This window comes from Chionomys nivalis, chromosome 9, assembly GCF_950005125.1.
Source record: "Chionomys nivalis chromosome 9, mChiNiv1.1, whole genome shotgun sequence".
Lineage (NCBI taxonomy): Eukaryota > Metazoa > Chordata > Mammalia > Rodentia > Cricetidae > Chionomys > Chionomys nivalis.
This window is the reverse complement of record NC_080094.1, coordinates 12,837,570-12,858,315: the sequence shown is the minus strand read 5'-3', so window position 1 is coordinate 12,858,315 and position 20,746 is coordinate 12,837,570. Positions and strand designations below refer to the sequence as shown.

Here is a 20,746-nt window from a genome sequence, read left to right as displayed (position 1 = left end):
CCCTCATGTTCACACAGTGCTGGAGCCAGGCTCAGTCCCTCATGCTCACACAGTGCTGGAGTTTGGGCTCCATCCCTCATGTTCACACAGTGAGCACTCTGCCCACTAAGAAAACTCCCAGACCCTCATCTTCATTTTTTAAAAGAGTTTTCTTTTTCTTCGCCGGCATGGAATTCTATATTGGGATGTAGACCCAGTCATAAGTCTTTATTCTCTTTAGAGAATATGCTTCAATTATTCTATCATTTTTTTCTTCAAATATGTTTTACCCTTCCTGCTCTAAGTTAGGGATGAGCAGCTGGACTGTGCCAAGCCCAGAGATGATCAGCTCTGTGTAGACCCTACGTAGTTTTACAGAACTTCTTAATTCTGTGACCCATGTCCTTAATCCATCTCTGACAGTCTTATGTCAGTTTCCCCTAAAACACTGTGTTTTACTTCTTCCTTCTCCAGCCCTCGTGTGGCTCCCGTGACATGTATGTTAGCTCTTTACCATGAGTAGCCTTGTTTCTGTGCTTTGTCAAAACCTGTATCCCAGTTTCCTGGAGCGGCATCTCCTGACTGGCCCTTCAGCCCACTTATCTTTCCCATTGCTGCGTCCTCTCCGTGGTTCTGCTGAGCTCTGCGTTGTTTTATTTTGTAGTTCTGAGGTTTCCACTTGACTCTTGTTGACATCATCCTTGTGTGTAAGTAGCATCTTTTCCTCTTCAGCCTGCTCTTTCTACCTTGTTTTCCGTTGCTGGGAGGCCCATTCTGGCTCTGATCTCTGATTCTCATGGGGTTTGTGTGGCTTTCGGTCTTGGGTTATGACCCTTTGGTCATATCTCTGTACACATCTGGTTGTTGTTTTGTTTTTGTTTGTTTGTTTGTTTATTGTGTTTGAAAACGATGCAGAAACTCCGGGAGATTACATCCTCCTTAGAGGAGACGCTTTTCTCCTGGCAGGCTCTGATGGCAGAGGCAATCCTTCATCCAATGTGGGATTAAGATGTGACACGGTGCAGTCTCTGTTTGTCTTGCTCTTACTCCAAGTTAGGGATCAGTGAAATCCTGGAGTATTTGTTTCATCTGTGTGTGGCGGGAGCGCTGCATGCGTGCATCTGTGTGCATCTATGTGCAGAGTCCACAGAAGGACCGAGTGTTCTGCTCTGCCCCTGTCCACTGTCTTCCCTTGTGACAAGGTCTCTCACTAAACCTAGACCTAGGCTGGCAGCTGCCAAGCCCTCGCAACCCTGTCTTTGCCCCCCGATACTGGTGAGGTGACAGATGCCTATGTAGCCACATCCAGGTGTTTTACATGGGTGCTGAAGATTTGAACTCAGGTCCTCATGGCTTATTTGGCAAACACTCTATCTTCTAAGCTGCCTTCCCTACCCCACCAGCCTAGGGTACTGATTAAGGCTCCCCATCTTTGAGGGGTAACTCTCTCCTTGACTTCTTGCTAAGGAACCCCTTTCTGCTTGGATTCTCTCCTGTTCCCTCCCAGCTTTTCAGCGATTCTCCCGGAAGCAACGCCATCCACAATCTCCAGCCGCACTCTGAGCTCTCACACCGTCTATGACTTCTTCCCCTTGTGTCTGAGCTGCCCTAGTGACATTTGTCTCCACAGCCCAGTGAGACAGGAAAACACTAAGGTGTCATGTTGCTATTGCTCATGACTTGGTAGGTGTCTTGAGAGAAAAGAAGGTAGAGGCTAGACTTAACTCTGACCACCCTTGCTCTCAAAGACCCTGGGTCCTCAAGCCTGGCCTTCCTTGTCTTCGGATGTCTCAAAACATTCTTCCTAGCTGGGAAATGGTGGTAAACACCTTTAATCTCAGCACTCAGGAGGCAGAGGCAGGCAGATCTCTGTGAGTTTGAGGCCAGCCTGATCTACAGAGTGAATTCCTGGACAGGCTCCAAAGCTACAGAGAAATTCTGTCTCGAAAAACAAAACATAAAGCATTCTTCCTAGTGTTGGTTTTTATTGTGATTGAGAAAGTAAGCTAGAAGTTCAAGTTTTGCTCTGTAGCATTAACACCGAGCTGGCTGCATGAATGTCTGTGTGTGTCTGGTGCCCGCAGAGGTTAGAAGAGAGAGTTACATCCTCTGGAACTGGAGTTACAGATGCAGGTAAAATAGCCATACACATAGAATAAAATTTAAAATACACCTTTTTAATGAAGAAAATGGACAATTCCAAGTATGCGGAACTGGGGATGCAACCCATGATGGACCCTTACCTGGCCTATGCAAGGCCCTGGCTTCCCATCATTGGGGGGAAAGTTGTCATTTTAAGCTAAGAGTAGCAGCACCTTCCTGTAATCCAAGCCCTCTGGAAGTGGAGGCAGGAGGATCAGGGTCCCCTTCAGCTCTGCAGTGCTTTCTAAGGCAGCCTGGGCTGTATGAGACCCTGCCCCAAAGAAAGGGGCAGAGGGAGAAAAGAGAAAGAAATCGACAACAGAATAAGAGACTAATAGAAGCGTCATTGACATGTTAACAAAAAAACCTAAGCAACAACAACAAAGAAAAGCTATAATATTAATATTAACGCTGAACAAGAATAAAGGAAATGGATATGCGCTTCTCCCCAGCATGGGGTGGAGCTCTGGGAAGGTCCAAGCGTGTTCGTCAGACTGCCCCTCGCTGCTTAGAAGCAATGTTTCATTTCAGAGCTGTCTGGCTCCGTGGCTGTGAGGGGGAGGTGATGCCAACCACATAGGAGTGTGTCGCAGACCAGGTGCCTCATCTCCTTGGGGACCAAGGTTTCCAGCACCAGCCTTTCTGGAGAATGCCTTGTGCGGAAACCACAACACAAATGTAACGTCGGGCTGTGAAACTGGGAGCCTGTGTGTGGCTGGTGGGAGTCTTAAAAAGCGTGGGAATTATAAGGAACAGGCTAGGCTGTTAATGTTTGATCAACATTAACATGTCAGTTAATGTTCAGTTCACATGGAAATCTTGCTCCATGTGTGGGATGTGTGTGTGTGTGTGTGTGCAGTTCAAGGATACATGGATCCAGGGCTGAGAGATGACTCAATCAGTAAAGCTCTTGCCTCACAAGCATGAGGACTTGAGTTCAAACCCTAGAACCCACCCTGGCATTGCACAGTTGTGATCCCATCACTAGAAAGGTGGGGCTCACTGGTCAACCAGCCTAGACAACAAGACAAAGTCTCAGGCCAAGAAGACCCTGTCTCAAACACACTCAAGGTTCTCTCCTGATGCTATACACACACGTACAAAAGACAGGTATATGCAAATTATAGATAGATAGATAGATAGATAGATAGATAGATAGATAGATAGATATGGATATAGATATCTAGATGATAGATAGATAGATAGATAGATAGATAGATAGATAGATAGATGATAGATGGATGGATAGATCGGTAGATAGATAGATAGATAGATAGATAGATAGATAGATAGATAATAGATGGATGGATGGATAGATAGATAGATAGATAGATAATAGATGGATGGATGGATGGATAGATAGATAGATAGATAGATAGATAGATAGATAGTTCTTAAATGAATAGCCAGATGTCCATTGCAGTATTGTCTGGAATGGGTGAGAGATGGTAGCTACCTGGATGCCCCCACCAGGGAAGTGCACTTGTGGCTACGAGCGAGACTTCCACCTAGCAACGCATGTGTTTGAAAGCCATAATCCAGATTGAAGATAAAAGTCTAACAAGTAGGACTGGAGAGATGACTCGGGAGGTTAAGAGCACTTTACTGTTCTTCCAGAGCTCCTGAGTTCAATTCCCAGTAACCACAGGGTGGCTCACAGCCATCTGTAACGGATTCCTTCTGGTGTGCATGAAGACAGAGCATTCATAAACATAAAATACATGAATAAATAAATCTTCGGACAAAAAGCCTAACAAGCATGTAAATTAGAGCAGGTGCCATCCATAAGACGGCATAATGACTATAATTACATATGCTCTATAACGACCACATGTACATATTTGATACACTAGATATTAGAGTCATTTTCTAGAGTCCAGTGGGAAATAAAGAAAGAGGGAAAAGGTTTGATCCGATCAAAAGATGCTGGCTACTAAGTATAGATTTGTTCCTTTTGTTTATTAAATAGACACAGGATTTTGTGTAGCACGAGCTGTCCTCGAGCTCAGTGTGTGTGTGTGTGTGTGTGTGTGTGTGTACACTGTGTGCACTCGCCATGCCCAACTTTTTACGTGGTGCTAGAATTTGAATTCGGGTCTTCATGCACAGGGGGCAGTTTACCTTCCCAGCTTCCTTGTTTCTCCCCCTCCTCCCTTCTTCCTTCCAGCAGGAGCTAATGGGGTAACAGGATGAGGGGATACTGTACTGGGTCCTGTGGGGAAAGCAGAATTGATTTCCAAGCCGCTGACAGCTTAGGTGGGAGAGCACATAAAATCCCCCAAAGCTTTAATCACTTCCATTCTGTCCCATAGCAGAGACTCCAGGACGAACACCCAGCGGAGTGTAAAGTCAGTAAGGGCCATTCGGATGTGAGGAAGCTCTTAGGAATGCCAGCAGGGCTATGTAAATTCCCCAAGTCATGTGACAGAGACTGGATGTGTCTCTCTGCTGTTTGTTCTGAAAATATATATTCCCAGGCTCTCCAGAGCAAACGACTGTGGGGACCAGAAAGAAGTGTAAATAAGAAAAGAAGGGGGCCAAGGGGATGGGATGAGAATCAAACATGGCACGGCCAGCGGCAAACGTGCCGCTGTGTCTTGACCAGCAAAGCCATGGGGCTATTCCCTCATTTCCAAGAGAAGGCAAGCGCCCAGGTTGTCATGCAATGTTGTCTTGTTAAGCCCTTCCAACTATTTCTACAAGTTCAAAGTACCAGGAAGAAAGAAATTCGTGCCATTTTAAAACTGGGCTTGGCAGTTTAGCCGCCCTGACCTCTGATAGCCAAAGCGACAAAAGGATGGCGTCTGGGGACCAAGGTTTTTACATCAGCTGTCTTTTAAAATTGTTATCCCCTGACACCCTGGAAAAGGAAGGAAATGGTGGGGATTCTGCGTAAATTTCTGTCACCTACAATCAGGTGACAGATTCAAAGTCTGTTGCTGCAGAGGGCGCAATCCGCCGCACAGGGCTAAAGGAAGCAGACACCCAAACCTCCACCCTGCAGCCTGTGGCAATTTGGGAACAAGGAGTTGGACACTTACGATTCCTGTGTATGTGGGAACAATAGGACCAATAACTATCTGTTCGTGTAAAGTTCCAAGTGCCCATTGATTTGCGTGGGGATCTCTCGCCAGTTTAAAAGCTTTATATAAAGCATTTTGGGCTGAGGGGCATGGTTCTGTGGGTAGGGTGCCTATTGGAAGATCACAAGGACCTGAGTTCAAATCCCCCTCACCCACATCAAAAGCTGGGCACCGTGGTGCACAGCTATAACTCCAATGCCTGGGGGAGGAGACTGGAGGAGGATCTGGGGGTTTATTGTCCAGCTGGACTAGCCATATAGTCAGCTGTAGACTCAGTGAGATGCTGTCTGGAGAAATTAAGATAGAGACATGACTGAGGGAAAGACATCCCAACATCAGTCTACACCCCCTGCATGCACTTGTTTGGGTGAATATACCCTCATGCGCAAGTGTGCACATACACACATCTACCACACACTTTCAGAAACTTGCCTCCAGCACACAAAAGTGTATAGTAAACTAATAGCACAATCGTGTAGCCACAACCTCGCTTGCAGACTAAATCGCAGTTGACAGACTTTTGTTGTGGAATATTATTTTAACTGGGCAAAGATATGTTACGTTTGTTTATGCTGTGAAATATTAAAGCTGTGTTACATTTGTTTACACCTCCCCGCCCCCGTTTGTTTAACAATGTAAGAATGTGTGTTTAATTTGTTGCACCTTGCCTGCCTAAGGCACCTGATTGGTCTAATAAAGAGCTAAATGGCCAATTAGCTAGGCAGGAGGAAGCCTAGGCAGGGCTGGAAGGCACAGAGAATAAACAAGAGGAGGAATCTAGAGAAGGGGAAGAAGAGGATGAGGGGAAAGGAAAGGGACACACCTGGGACAAGAAGCCTGGTGCTGCCAGCCAAACACAGGAAGCAGTGAAAGTAAGGTATACGGAAGGAAAGAAAAGTGGAAAAACCCGAAGGCAAAAGGTAGTTAGAGAGAAACAGGTTAGTTTAAGTTAAGAGAGCTATCCAGAAACAGCCTAAGCCAGGCTGAGCATTCAGAACTAGTAAGAAGTCTCCATGTCGTGAGCTGGGAGCTGGTTAATGACCCAAAAGAAAAAGCCTGGTACAAACTTTCCTCTTCCAAACACTAAATATCTTCACCTTTGGGGAGCCACCCACAGTCTCTGTCTGGACTCCGCCCAGAGGTTGTAGTGTAATAGTAACCACGGGCGTGACTGTAGGTTATAATGTATTGGAATTTTGCTCGTGGACACTGACATTTTGGTTTTCTATTGTATTCACTTGTTGGGGAATGGTATTCTTTTGGCTTTTTTTTAACCCTTTAAAAACGTGACAACCTGGACCTGGGGGATGACTCAATAGTAGAGAGCTTGCCTTACATTGCAAGTCCAATCTCTATTGCTGCAAAGAAAGAAACGGGAAAAAATGAGAGCCAGTCTTAGTTCACAGGTTGGAGTAGGAGACAGGCTGAGTTGGCCTGGGGTCGAGGTTATTGTTCAGGGAAAAACCCTGAACTGGTGTAACAAGTCATGCTGATCCAGCTGAACTCCCAGGGTCTACTTCCCAGCTCAGAGCCCTAGTCCTTCCCTCCTGAGATCACGGTCTATCATTCCCATCCACAGTACTGGTTTTTGTTTGTTTGCTTGATTGGTTTTAGGTCTTTAAAAGTATGTGCATTTATATGTACTGGTGTTTAAGAGGCCGGAGACAGTCAGCTGCTAGAACTGATTGTTGGTCCAAAACCTCCTGATGCGGTGTTTAGCACCAAGCCTGGGTCCTCAACAAGAGCGGTACACCCTGCCAACCCCCCAACGAGGGCAGTACACCCTCCCAACCCCTCAACAAGAGCAGTACACCCTGCCAACCCCTCAACAAGAGCGGTACACCCTGCCAACCCCTCAACCAGAGCAGTACACCCTCCCAACCCCCCAACAAGAGCGGTACACCCTCCCAACCCCCCAACAAGAGCAGTACACCCTCCCAACACCTCAACAAGAGCGGTACACCCTGCCAACCCCTCAACCAGAGCAGTACACCCTCCCAACCCCCCAACAAGAGCGGTACACCCTCCCAACCCCCCAACAAGAGCAGTACACCCTCCCAACACCTCAACAAGAGCGGTACACCCTCCCAACCCCTCAACAAGAGCAGTACACCCTCCCAACCCCTGAGCCTTCTCTCCGGCCACGCTATTCCCCTTTGACCTCATGCATCTTAACAGTGTACAATCCTGACTTGTGTGTTTGAGGCTTCGTAGATTCTGCCTCTTTGCTGGACTCTGATCGTCTATCATCACACTGCATGGGCTGCCACTCGGTCATCTGAGCATGCTCTGTCAAGGCCCCATCTTGTGGGACACATGGGCACTTGGGTGGCTGCCCCAAGCTCGCCCCTTCTATATCTTGCCTCCTAGTCTGCACCATGGTCTTTTCAGGAAGGCATTTTCATGGTCTCTGTCTCTTAGACTTACTCAAGTCAGCGAGTATCAGAACTAGGGAGAGTTGAATTCGTGGTGTTTCTGGGATGGACCTGGTCCACTATACCTAGTGGACCACTGTGGCCATGGTGTGTCCCATCAGGGCAGCATTAACTGGCCATGCCCGGGGAGGCCTCAGCTTGAGAAATGCTCAGTAAGTATTGCTTCTCCCTGACTAATAGTGGCACTCTCTAGTGAGGATCATGAGTTGAAGCCTAGGCCATTGATGGCTGCCCCGCACGCTGTGAACTTTAGCTGGCAGCCCTACTTTCCAGCCACAGCTCCTAGGCACCTGGAGCAGATACAGTTACAGTGCCAGTGTGGACCAGTGTGGGATGCTTCAGGGAAAAGTTAAGAAACTCCATGTTTCCATGTGTTCCACACACACACTTCCACCCCCAGCCCTGTGACGTGTCAAAATCTAGAGCAATTCCAGCCTCGGGGCTTGCTGTCTTGGAAGGGTAGCTGCTCTGGGCTATGGGGCACACCACCTAGAGGCGCTCAGGTCCTAGGAGAGGAACCCACGCGAGTGCCTGCTCTCTAGCCCTCTCTTGACTTTTCATTTTGCAGCGGCATCTCACAAAGTTGCCCAGACTGGCCTTGAACTTGCTGTAGCCCAGGCTGGTAATGAACATGCGATTCTTCTACCTGGGCATCCCATGTGGCTGGGACCGCAGAGCTGTGATGCCAGGGCCCATCCTAGAGGCACTTGTGAAATACTGTGACTGTCCTCTGTGTCCTTCTCCACCTGTGCGGACAGCACACTGCCGACTTTCCTACTGTGGCCACAGCCAGCTCCGAGTGCCCTCCCCAGCCCCTCTAACCTCTGAGAGTTGAAATACCAGTCCTTTCTTCCCCTGTCATCCCATCCTCCCCTGGGATGTCTCCCCAGTCCGAGGGCAATCCAGAACAGAGACCAAAACACAATACTTCTAATGGGAAAACCCAGAGCGCAGGAGGGGGCATTTTTATGGAATGGGTATGCTCTCCAGAGGTAAGAACTTCATTTCCATTTTGACAAAAAGGTTGTGAATTTGTATAATATGGAATCTATTAGAAGGTTGAGAATAGGAAATTAGCTTTTAATATTTACATTCTTAGGGAAAGAAAGATGATTCATTAGCGAAGATGCATAATTCTGAATAAATCCCATTCCCCTTTGTCTCCACTCAGGTACAAGGCAATGTTAGAAGTGGTGATCTCACCCAGCCTCGCAGCAAGCAGTGACTGCAAGGAATCCCTGACGTGGAGCGAAGGCAACGCTGCCCTGGGGGCTCTGAGTGACAGAGAAGGTAGGCCTCTGTGGAAACTTGACTGGGCAAGTTCAAAGGGCCTTGTTCATTTGTGACAGATGGAGGTCCCCATGGTACCATTCCCAGAACCTGACACTCACACTGATGGTTCTAGAACAGAAGTTGAGTGCACATGGATCACAGTCTTGTCCGTCATTCAAGCGACAGGTATACGTGGTCATGTTCTAAGCTGCCCTTCTTGGTCTCTGGTTCCAAGAAATCCTGACATTTGCTATGAAGGATAGTCGCCTTGGGTGCATTCCTAGCCCTACCTAAGGCATGACTTGTTGGGTCTCTGCCTCTCTTCCCCATATCCCTCCTGCCATCACCTCTCCCTGCAGGTGTCGGGTTCACAGGATTCTGTGCCCAAGATGAGAAGCTGTCTGCCTGTTGCTTTCAGGTTGGGTTGAAGTCAAGGAAGCAGAAGACAGTTAAAGCTGTTTAGAAAATTATTGGCAAATGATGCTGCCAGACTAGTTTTCTCTAGAACAATCTGAGCTATTGTTTGCTCTGCTAGGATTGTCAGCCTTCCTGGTAGAGCCTGGGGTGAGCAGAGGCATTCAGCCATCATGCTGAAGCATTAGACTTAACCCTGTCTCCGACTGTATGCCCGGGGATTCGCCACCAGCCCTGTCCTCAGACACCCCCCCCCCCAGCTTGTTCTCTTTCCTGGTCTCTGGGTGACGCCAGATCACGGGACAGGAATGCTACAGGATTGTCACAAATAACCAAAAGGTCATGCATCCAATGCAACTCTCAGGGAACTTTTTGAGAACAAATCCAGGCTTCCCTGAGTAATTATTCTGTCACCGAGACAATGAATGGCATTGCCCTTGCATGCTGGTTATGACGTTAGACAACCCTGTTCAAAATCTCACCACAAAGGTGTGGGCTCGGAGACCAGGCAGGGGTGGGGGAGGGAGGTACCCGCAATTCTCCTGGTATCTATAAGCCTCTGTGAAAGCGACCCTCTTTGAGGGGTCAGAGACCTTCATGGTTTTCTCTCTGGTTAGAGGCCCAGGCCAATTCCCCACTGTGTCTCCAAGTCAGCATGGGAAGGGTCTGAGCTGTGGGCATGGGCATTCAGGACCGACTCCCGGGCCAGCCACTCCCCAGCCAAGCAATCTTTCTGAGTCTCAGTTTCCACCCCTGTTGAATGGGTTGTGATAATGACGCACTCTGTAGAGTGCCACACAGGGGATTAAATGAGGTTCTGGTGTGTGGCAGCCTGGCCCACTGGGGGGGGGGCTGTCATAGTAAATGATTAACTAGACCATTGTCTCTCTCTGAGTCGAGTAACCACAGGGTTCAGAGGCAGAGTGGGAGTCTGGCTCTAGGCCACTCTTTGTTCTGTCTTCACTGTATACTGTGCACAGTCGATTAAAGTGGGGAAAGTACCCCTCAAGATCTGCTTTCCCTTGAGGTGCTGAGTCCTTCAGTCCACCTTTCCACCTGGCGGGAGCAAAGGGCAGACGTCCCTTAGAGAAGTCCCTGCCCCCCCAACCCCGCCTTCATCTTTAGTGTTCCTGAGAACTGACTCTGTGGCAGGCTCTTCCTCATCTCTGGTTCCGAGAAATGCTGACATCGCCTCAGAACAGGGTCATTTTGGGGGTGCATTCCCAACCCAGTCCTGTGAATCCAGTTTTACCTCCCCGCCTTCTCTTTCGCTACCTCAGAAAACACTTGGATGTCATTTTGAACTGGGGGCTCAGGGTGTGGCTCAGTGCTGGAGCACCTGCCTCAGAGTGAAGGACTGTGAGCATAGCTCAGCAGGAAAGCCTAGAGTCCACCAGTGATAACTCTTCGTTCCCACGTGTGCATTTAAAAATTTATTTAGTATATAGCTCAGTACCTGGCGTGTAGAAGACCTTCAGAATTATGGATGGATGGTGACTAGGTGCATGGATGGATAAATAGGTGGGGGGCTAAAAGGGGGGCTAGAGAGATGGACAGATAGCTGGGTGGGTGGGTAGATGGGAGGATGGGTGAGTGCTTGGATAGTTGGGTAGATACATGGTTGAGTGCTTGGGTGGATATACGCATGCGTGGTTGGGGAGATGGATGAGTGGTTGAGTGGATGGGTGAGTGGTTGTATGTTTTGAAACATGGATGCAGACAGTGGTCTTGAGAGATGAGCTAATTTCAAGTCAATATTAGCTTTGAACCACAAATAAAGTTTTCTTAACTTCCTCCTACCCAGTTTCTTGCCTCCCTGAGGTTCAGGTCATAGCAACCTCCTCTAGGATTCTGTTCTAGTTTCGTCTCTCTTGCTCCAATAAAACACTCTGACCAAAGTGACTTAGAGGAGGAAAGAGCTTAATTGTCTTATACTTCTGGGCCATAGTCCACCACTGACGGAAGTCAGGGCATAACTCGAAGCAGAAAGCATGGAAGAACGCTGCTCTCTGGCTTGCCCTAGGCTCACACTCAAGTTGCTTTACCCTATAATATGCATTTATCACATGAAAATTATATCATGATTCATACATCTTAATTTTCTCATTACCTTTACTTTTAACTAACAACCTTGCCAACACTATCATCCCTTTGAGCTATCTATAGCCCTTCTTGTATGTATCAGTACTCATTCTGAACGCTGGGTTCTGGTTGTAAAAGAAGCTAGGCCCTTGCAAGTATCTCCTCTGTTTTTGTCCACTAGTTCAACAAAACCACAATGCATGCTGTCAGCTAGCTTTTTCATACATCCTGGGACCACATGTCTAGGGAGGGTGACATCCATAGTGGGTTGGGACCCTCCTGCATCCATTAATAAAGACAAGCTCCCGGGGCTGGAGAGATGGCTCAGGGGTTAAGAGCACTGTCTGCTCTTCCAGAGGTCCTGAGTTCAATTCCCAGCAACCACATGGTGGTTCCAAACCATCTGTAATGATATCTGGCGCCCTCCTCTGGCATGTGGGTATACATGAAGGCAGAAAGTTGTATACATAATAAATAAATCTTTAAAAAAAAAAAAAAAAAAAAAAGACAAGCTCCCATAGACATTCCCACAGGCCCATCTAGGCGATCCTTTGGTGTCAGGTGAGGCTTTTCTCTCAGTTGACTCCAGGCTATGTCAAATTGGAAATGAAAGATAATTAGGACCCTCTTGACCTTGTCAACTTGACCCACAAATACATCACTTTTAAACCGTAAGCTTTTGATTCTTTGTCCCCAAGACCTTACGTTAATGTTGCATTATAAAAGAGCTACAGCTTTAAAAGCCCCAGTCTTTACATTTTTCAACACTTTAGAAGTCCAAGGTCTCTTTTAAAATCCAAAGTCTCTTACAAGTTGCAAGCTTTCTTATTCCAAAAGGAAGAACCAAGGCGGGACGTCTGCATAATCAGATCAAAGCAGAACTAAAATCCGGCAATGTGGACCCAAGCTCTGTATCTCCGCATCTGCCATCTGGAGCTCATTGGTGAGCTAGGCTCTCAAGGGCTCGGGCAGCCCCCTCGTCCCCGGCTCTGCCATCTGCAGCACACATAGCCTGTCTCGTAGCCTGAGGTCAGGTCCTGGCCACCCTTGTCTCTGTCCTTGGTAGACATCCCACACCCCAGCATCTCCAAAATCCCGAATCAGCATCTCCAGTGGAGCTGAGGCTACACCTTCACAAAGGGCCTCTCTTCTAGAACACAGTGCCAGGCCTCAGCTGCACTCCGTGACCCCTTTAATCATGTAGCTTCCATGCCTTCAAAACTGGTACCACATGGGAGATCATACATTTTCAAGTTCAGGTGCCACTTGAACATCAGCTTCTAGGTGCGGCTATGAGGAAATAACTTTCCATTTCCTGGTGAAACACAGAAAAACTTTACCTCAGTAAGCTGGTCTCTTTTTAATCACGGCTGATTCTTCAACACCAACTGACCAGCAAGCATGGGTGTTTAATATAAAATATCACACAAATGGCTCGGATAGAGACCTTGCTTCCCTCTGAAACCTCACGAGCCAGGCCTCCACAGTCCACACCTCTCACTGTGTTCTTAGTGTCCAGACTCCCACAAAACATTCCATTCATCTCTGAACACTCAACTCTTTCCCCCCAGCTTCAATTCCAAAGTCCTCCCTAGTCCTCCGATAGAATACTCCAAAGGCACAGATCTCACACGCTTGGGTGTATCCCAGCAACCTCCTGCTGCTGGCTTCTGCGCCCAACATTCTGTGACTAGGAGAAAATCGCTCTAACCAAAAGCACTTAGTGGGGAGGGGGAGGGCTTGTTTGGCTTACACTTCCAGGTGATAGTCCATCACTGAGGGACATCAGGGCAAGAACTTGAAGCCGAAGCCATGGCGAAACACTGCTCAGTGACTCAGTCTCTGGCTTGCTCCTGGGCTCATGCTTGGCTGACCTTGTTAATACAGCCAGGGATCATTTGCTTAGGGACAGGGCCACTCATGGCATCTGTTTCCTCCTCCATCAATTAATAATCAAGACATACACACACACACACACACACGCACACACACACACACCTCGCGCAGACATTTCTGCAAACCAATCTGATCTGGGCAGTTCCTGAATCAAGGCTTGTCTCTTGGTTAATTGTCAAGATAACAGTTAATGCTAACAGATTCTCTCAGGGATAAAATGGACAGCACTTAGGTGGGCACAGTGTTCACCGCTTACAGTAGCCACTGGGCAAGCCCATCTCGTTCTTCCTTCGTTCCTACTCAGGCGATAGTTGGATCTGAATAATATCCTGCTTTCTGAGAGGAAGAGGTAAAGGTTCTGAATACCAAGACGCCAAAGGGAAGATTCCTCTTTGAAAGTGTAGATGCTTCTCTGCAAAGTTTCAGCCATAATCCCATCAAGTGAACCTGCCCCCAGGAGCAGGCACCCAACTCTCTGACTTCCTGCCCTCTCCTGTCTCGGACTGAGTTTTTTGGTTTTATTCTGGCCAGCTCCAGTCTGAAGCTAGTGAGCTGGGGGCTGACCCAAGAAACACAATCTACTTTCTGCTCCTTCTCTGTGCTTTCGAGCAGCTTCCCGGAGGCCACTGTGGGTTCCAAGGATGCTCCAGATCCCACTCTAGGAATGAGGATTCCACCATGGCTCACGGTGAGCCTCTGCCTTACACACTCCCTCTATAGCCCATGTCTGCCCTGTGTTCTGGTTGCCTCTCGCTCTGCCTACTGCTACTAATTTTTCTTTAGAAAAAAAGAAAAGCAACAACCTAGAAATGAATTCCCTTTAAGAGAACAACTCGAACCAGCTTTAGAAAAGTTTGACTGCTATTGCCTCGTTACGCTCTTAACATGCATTAACATTAACTTGTGATGGTTTCCACAGAGGAGCACATATTTTCAACTCTCTAAATTATACTCTGAGACATGTTCCAATCTACCTCTGCTCACAGCAACACCACTGCAAGGGCCAAAAGAAGTATTCGCTTGCCAAAGCGCCCCCATGAGAAGAGACGGAGGCACACTTCTGGACTCTTAACAGTGCTCTTCCGGGTTGGGAGTGATGTCAGTCACACACTGGGGGAAGATGAGAGGATGCACTGGATGACACATATATACTTGCCTCGAGACGTTGTGCTGGCATCAGAAGATATCCTGAGTCACTGAAGACCAGCTGAGAGTCAGCCCAGGGGCTCAGTAAGGCTGTGTACCAGTCGCAACTGCTTTCAGAGTCATTAGCTTGGTAACATCGCTGTGAGGATGTACAGGCAGGCCGATACCCAATGAGCTCTCAGAAGAGAATGGTTGCCAGGGGACGGGGCAGGGAAGTGAAAAGAATAGCTGGGGCTGGTATTCGGTAGCCTGGGTTTCCTCTGCAGGTCCCAACTGTAGCTCCAAGTTTCAGATGAGAAAAGTGAGCCTCCACAAGAATGACAGACACAGTGACTCTCTGTCAGGGTGCACAGAGCCAAGGTTTAATATGGAACCTGAGCTCTTAAGCCTCATCTGCTTCCTCTCCAAAGACATTAGGTCAGCCAGTTGTGAGATCTGGCTTGTAGATTTGGATCACAGTGAGTAATATCAGTACTTACGGAGTTCACGAGTAAGCAAGTAACTGGGTGTATCCTTCACACAAGCACACACACACAAACACATACAGTGTGTTCACATACACAATCACACAGCTGTATACAGTCACATACAGGCTCTTTCTGTAGTTTCTGCTTATTAAAACTGGGCCTTGGGCTGGAGAGATGCTCAGCAGTTAAAAGCACACACCCAACCGTTGCAGAGGACCAGAGTTCAGTTCCCAACACCCAATAAAGCCACACACTACTGCCCATTACTCCAGTTCCTGGGGATGTGACGCCCTCTTCTGGCCTCTGCAGCTACTGCACTCACAGACTGGGCTCTGCTCTGTACCTGGGGCTGGCTGGCCTGGCTGCCTTCCTGCTCCATCCAGAGTCTCTGACCTTCATGGTATCTCACCTTAGTCCCATCACTCCTAGACACAGGCCAACTATCAATGAAGTCTATCCCATCCTGTCCAGGAGGAACACAGGGAGAAACAAGGGAAGGGGTAGGGGAGTCTGACCCACCTTCTCAATCCCTAGAGTGTCCCATGATGGCAAGTTTAAATGTGAGACAGGAGACAAGAGGTTAAAAACTGTTTTTCAAGCCGGGCGGTGGTGGCGCACGCCTTTAATCCCAGCACTCGGGAGGCAGAGGCAGGCGGATCTCTGTGAGTTCGAGACCAGCCTGGTCTACAAGAGCTAGTTCCAGGACAGGCTCCAAAAAAAAACACAGAGAAACCCTGTCTCGAAAAACCAAAAAAAAAAAAAAAAAAAAAAAAAAAAAAAAAAAAACACCTATTTTTCAAAAGAATAGTCTCCAAGAGAAAAAGCATTCTGCACTCCCAAGTGCCCATCCCTGTCTCCTACTCCCCTGGCTGGGTGGACGGCAAATGTGAGGAGCAGGGAAACGGGAGGCTTGGCCATGTCCAGGGGGGAAAGGCAGGTAGATGAAGGGGTCAGGAAGGGAGTGGAGGTGAGGAAGCCAGAAGCCTAAACAAAGCCACCATGCCAATCACTCTTTGGCAACCAGAAGACACTCATTTTCAAATGCCTGGAACAATAAGTTAACGGGAGCCCACAGGAATATTGTTTCTGTGGGTTCCATTTTTGTAAGTATTTGTTTATTTATTAATGAAAATATTAACTGTTTTTAATTTAATAGTTTCTGAATTTGCTCTGCACACTTGAAGCTTTTACCAACAGTGAGAGTGGCTGCTGCAGAGATAAGTGGTTCTTGGTCTTGGAAGATGAAAAAGGGTACCATGTCGAGCCTGCCTGGGGCAAAGACCTCAGGACCAAGAGAAGTATCCGTAGGCACCAAGGAGGTGCCAGAACTTTCCTTGACATTGAGTCAATGCTGTTATTTGGTTTTTAAGTGTGGTGTATAAAGAGTATATTTTATGCCATCACACCATGCGTGTACATAAACACACACACACACTCTCACACACACACATATGTAAGTAGAGTCAAGCTGAACTCTGGTCATCTGACCATGATCCATACATGCTGACACTGTGTATAGTTATGCAGACAGTTCTGTGTGTCTAAGGTCAGCTGTGACTCTGTGAAGTTCAAGGAGGCACAGCAGAGTGTGTCTGAGGACTTGACGACAGAGATCAGGCTCGTGTGACCCTTGGGTTCAGATTCAGACATGCTCAGTTTCCAGAGCTTCTGGACAGAGGGTGGGAGGAGGAGGGCCTTGTCTGCCTTGTGGTCCCATTGCCTCATGGTAAGGATTAAATGAGATTCCATGTCTAAGTCATTACCACTAGGCCTGGCTCACCACTAACTCCCGAGGGAGTGCTTGCTCCAATCATACTGGTGGCCATCTCTTGGCTTATGGGGTCTTGGTTGACACAGGCTGCATGGCTGGGCCCCCAGGGTTCAGATCAGAGGCCCTGAGTGAGTTTCTCAAGACTGCTCACCACCCTGCAGCTCTTCACCTGGGGATTAAAATCACCAATGCAGAGAGAGTGATTCCCGGGAAAAGATAAAAGATGGATGTTATCAGCCTATGAGATGTGTGGAGGAGAAGCTTCTGGGACTGCAGGTAGAGGAGGCTACCAAGTCCCAGAGTAAGGTGAGAGAGTTAGAGACTCAGAGTGAGCAGACTTTAAAAGTAATTCAGTGAATAAGTGTTGTTGACTGAGATTTCTGTCCCACCCGGTCCCCCAGTTGTTCAGTCCCAAAGAAATACACAGAGGTCTACATTAATTATAAACTGTTTGGCCTAGTAGCTCAGGCTTCTTATTAATTCTTACATCTTAAATTAACTGATAATTCTTGTCTGTGTTAACTACGTAGCTTGGTACCTTTTATCAGTGAGGCATTCTCATCTTGCTTCCTCTGTGTCTGGGTGATGACTGCAGACTGAGCCTTTCCTCTTCCCAGAATTCTTCTAGTCTGGTTGCTCCACCTATACTTCCTGCCTGGCTACTGGCCAATCAGCATTTTATTACACCAATACAAGTGACAAATCTTTACAGGGTGCAAGAGCATTGTCCCACAGCAGAGTGTGTCCTCTCTCCCCATCCAGAATTCATCCAAGCTACTTGAGAACATGAAGTGGTGTTATTTGAGCCACCATGTGGTTGCCGGGAATTGAACTCAGGACCTTTGGAAAAGCAGGCAATGCTCTTAACCACTGAGCCATCTCTCCAGCCCAAAGTGGTGTTATTTAAAATGATGACGCACAAGAATACTCCCTGGGGAACCACCCAGATTGATGACACCCTAGAAAACAGCTCTCCCAGCTGGGCGGTGGTGGCGCACGCCTTTAATCCCAGCACTCGGGAGGCAGAGGCAGGCGGATCTCTGTGAGTTCGAGACCAGCCTGGTCTACAAAGGGAGTTCCAGGACAGGCTCCAAAGCTACAGAGAAACCTTGTCTCGAAAAACAAAAAAAAAAAAAAAAAAAAGAAAGAAAGAAAAAAAAAAGAAAGAAAACAGCTCTCCCAGCTAAATCTGTTATGTTTCGTCACCACCCACAGTTGTTTCCTGTGGTAGCTGAACAGCAGGTGTCCAGGAATGCAATATAAGACATTTGTGTCAGGATCTCATGGCTGAGCTAAAAAGTGCCTTCCTTGGATGTCCTGGAGCAAGCCTGACTTGAACCACACCAGCTAGAGTAAGGGGGTGGGGGAAACAGGAAGGTGATGTCATCAGGTGATGTCATCAGGTGATATCCAGGCCAGGGAGATGACTCAGTTCATAAATTGCTTTCCATAGAAGGGTAAGGACCTGAATTTAACCCCCTTAACCTATGTAAAAATCCTGGGCATTGTGGTCTGCATTCCAGCGCTGGAGAGGTAGAAACGGGAGAGACCCTTGGAACTTGCTGGCTAGGTCACCTACTGGAGTGGGCACGTCCCAGGCCAATGGGAGACCCTGACTCAAAAAGCAAAGTGAACAGCTCCAGAGGAATGGCACCTGAGGTTATCCTCTGGTCTCTAAGTGTCCACACTTACACCTGCACAAGAAGAGGAAGGGAGAGCAAATGGAGGAAGAGGGGTATGGGGAGGGGAAGACTAGGAGGAGGAGGAAGAGGAGGAGGGAAAGGAGGAGGGAGAGGAGGATGAAGATGAGGAAAGGTCATATGGTTGGAGCCAGCCTGTATCTTCGTCCTGCAGCTCTTGGTTGCCCCCTGTGATCATGTGACCTTCCGGCATATACTTCCTTTCTCTTTGGCCTCTATTTCCCCTTTTGGGCAGCATGTGGAGCATCGGCTCTACCTGATGTTCCAAGATACTCTGTGTGTTTTCTGCGCCTGCCTTCCTACAGTGCCTGGAGAACAGGTGCACCCAGAGAGGGGCTGTGAGCCCACTAAGAGAAGAGTACCTGCCTCTGAGAACTTTCTATGGTAGAAGAAAGTCCCCAGCAATGGCTCTCTAAGTTGCTCCCTACCCAAGTCTCTCTGAAGTCACAGTTTGAGCTGAACATGGCCTCGGTAGCTAAACCCTCATGTGTTTCTTTCTCTCTCCAGGCATCGCCAAATCAGCCTCTCCAAAATTGCCCCAGCTCTTTGCAAAGTGAGTACCCTGGTCACGTACATCCCCTTTATCTTACTTCTTCCCTTCCTCTTCTTCAGAGGCTGGTATCTGGGGTGGGGTAGGAGTGCGCTGGAACTGTTTCCCTAATAGGAATGCCAGTATGGTCGCAGCTAGATGGCCTTGCACTGATAATTTGACTGCCTGAACCTTGGCTTCCCCATCTGGGAAAGGGAACATTGAGTGGCCTGTCCCCACAAAGTGAATGAATGTGTAGATTGCTTAGAATGGGCTCTAGTGTTGTGTGCTGCTTCCTTCTTTCTGGAGGTTGCTCCTTTTTCGATTCTTTCCTTTCCCTGTTTAGCACCCTCCTCCTTTCTCTTCCACGGCCTCTGCCCCCTTCCTTTCCTTCTTCCTGCAGCTTCCTCACCCCCATTTCCTGCTTCCTGTTCACTTCATCCTTTCCTTGTTCCTTTTTCCTGGCTCCAACACTCACCCAGGACTCCTCAGTCCCAAAATCAATATGAACCCTAGGATGAGAGAGGAGGGGACACAGCTCTTTCAAGCTTATGAGGAGAGCCCTGGGAAGAGAAGAGGGACACAGCCCTGTCTCAGGGTTCCAGGCTTGTGAGGAGAGCCCTGGGAAGAGAGGAGGGACATGTGCCTAAAATATACTTTTGAAGTAGACAGATTTTTGCTGATGTGGTACAAGGAGACCAGCCAAGTTCCTAGTGACCCAGGCTGAGAGAGTAAACACATGGGTCACATTCAGCCAGCGGTGGATCTGAGGAAAGTGTTGGGCTGGACTGGGAGACTTAACCATCTCTCCTTCCATCAGGCCTCACCCGTGTGTCACTCCTGGTCAGCCCTCCGCAGCCATGGCAGCCTATGGCCAGACACAGTACAGCGCAGGCATCCAGCAGGCATCACCCTATGCAGCGTACCCACCTCCATCACAAGCCTATGGGATCCCCCCTTACAGTGAGTACCAAGCAAGCCCTTGCAGCCCCTGGCAGCCCCAACATTGTGGTCCCTTCATGCCTCAGTTCAGGATCATAAATGTAGCTGGACTAATTTCAGCTTGGAGGTAAAAGGGGAGAGAGCATGGCTGAAGCATGGCTCAGATTCTTCCAGGTTATGGCAGGATGTCTCTTTCAATTACAAGAACCATAACGCTAACCCATGCTGGTTTCAGGAAAATGAGGAGTTAGTGATTCATGTGTTGTCATATCTGGGAATGCGGTTGTCACCATATATGGTGCTCCAGTGGCATTCGTGAGGGTCCGATGAGATATCTCAGGCTTGCCGTAACTTAGGGGTAGAGGGGAAAATATAACTCTATAAGCCATCCTCCAACCTCCACACGTGCACACGTTCACCGTCATCTACAGAGCCCTCATGGGAAGCTTGAGCCATCTTTGGGTGCTCTCCTCTGAATGGCCTTCACTCCCACAGAGGTTGTCCCCTCATGGTGACACAGACAGTGCCAACTTTGGTCTTTGAACTTCAGTATTCCTGGCAGAAAGAGAGTTTGCCCTTCTTAGAACTTTAAAAGAAGCCCCTCTTGGTCCTCACTGGCCAATCTGGTTCATGTGACAATGCTGTACCCAAGGGGGAAAAATGGGATGAGGAGGCAAAAGAGGTCATGGGTCACAGGTTAAGTATAGAGAGACTCAATTCTCTTGAAGTCAGGCAGGGTAGGAGAGATTGAAAGGGTGCTTTGGGGACCTTGAGCATCAACTCCTCAGAGTGCAAAAGTGTTATGTCACCGGCTTCAGGCAGGGACCTGGGTGCTCAGATGAGCTGTTTCCCTGTGTGTGGGCTTCAGTGTCTACTACAGTGGCAGAC

The 20,746-nt window shown here is 48.2% G+C and overlaps 1 protein-coding gene and 1 non-coding gene across 3 annotated transcripts in view; one reads left to right on the top strand and one right to left on the bottom strand.

The window, feature by feature from the left end:
- Eya2 (EYA transcriptional coactivator and phosphatase 2) overlaps positions 1-20,746 on the top strand; it is a 153,001-nt gene that overhangs the window by 55,075 nt on the left and 77,180 nt on the right. For both annotated transcript variants that reach the window (XM_057780604.1, XM_057780605.1), the window contains exons 2-4: positions 8,811-8,929; positions 18,895-18,940; positions 19,737-19,879. In XM_057780604.1, the coding sequence (XP_057636587.1) occupies positions 8,811-8,929; positions 18,895-18,940; positions 19,737-19,879 (308 nt within the window). The remainder of the gene's footprint in view (positions 1-8,810; positions 8,930-18,894; positions 18,941-19,736; positions 19,880-20,746) is intronic.
- Positions 11,487-11,612, bottom strand: LOC130882178 (small nucleolar RNA SNORA40). Its single transcript, XR_009057807.1, has one exon. It is a non-coding gene; the product is annotated as a small nucleolar RNA SNORA40 (small nucleolar RNA).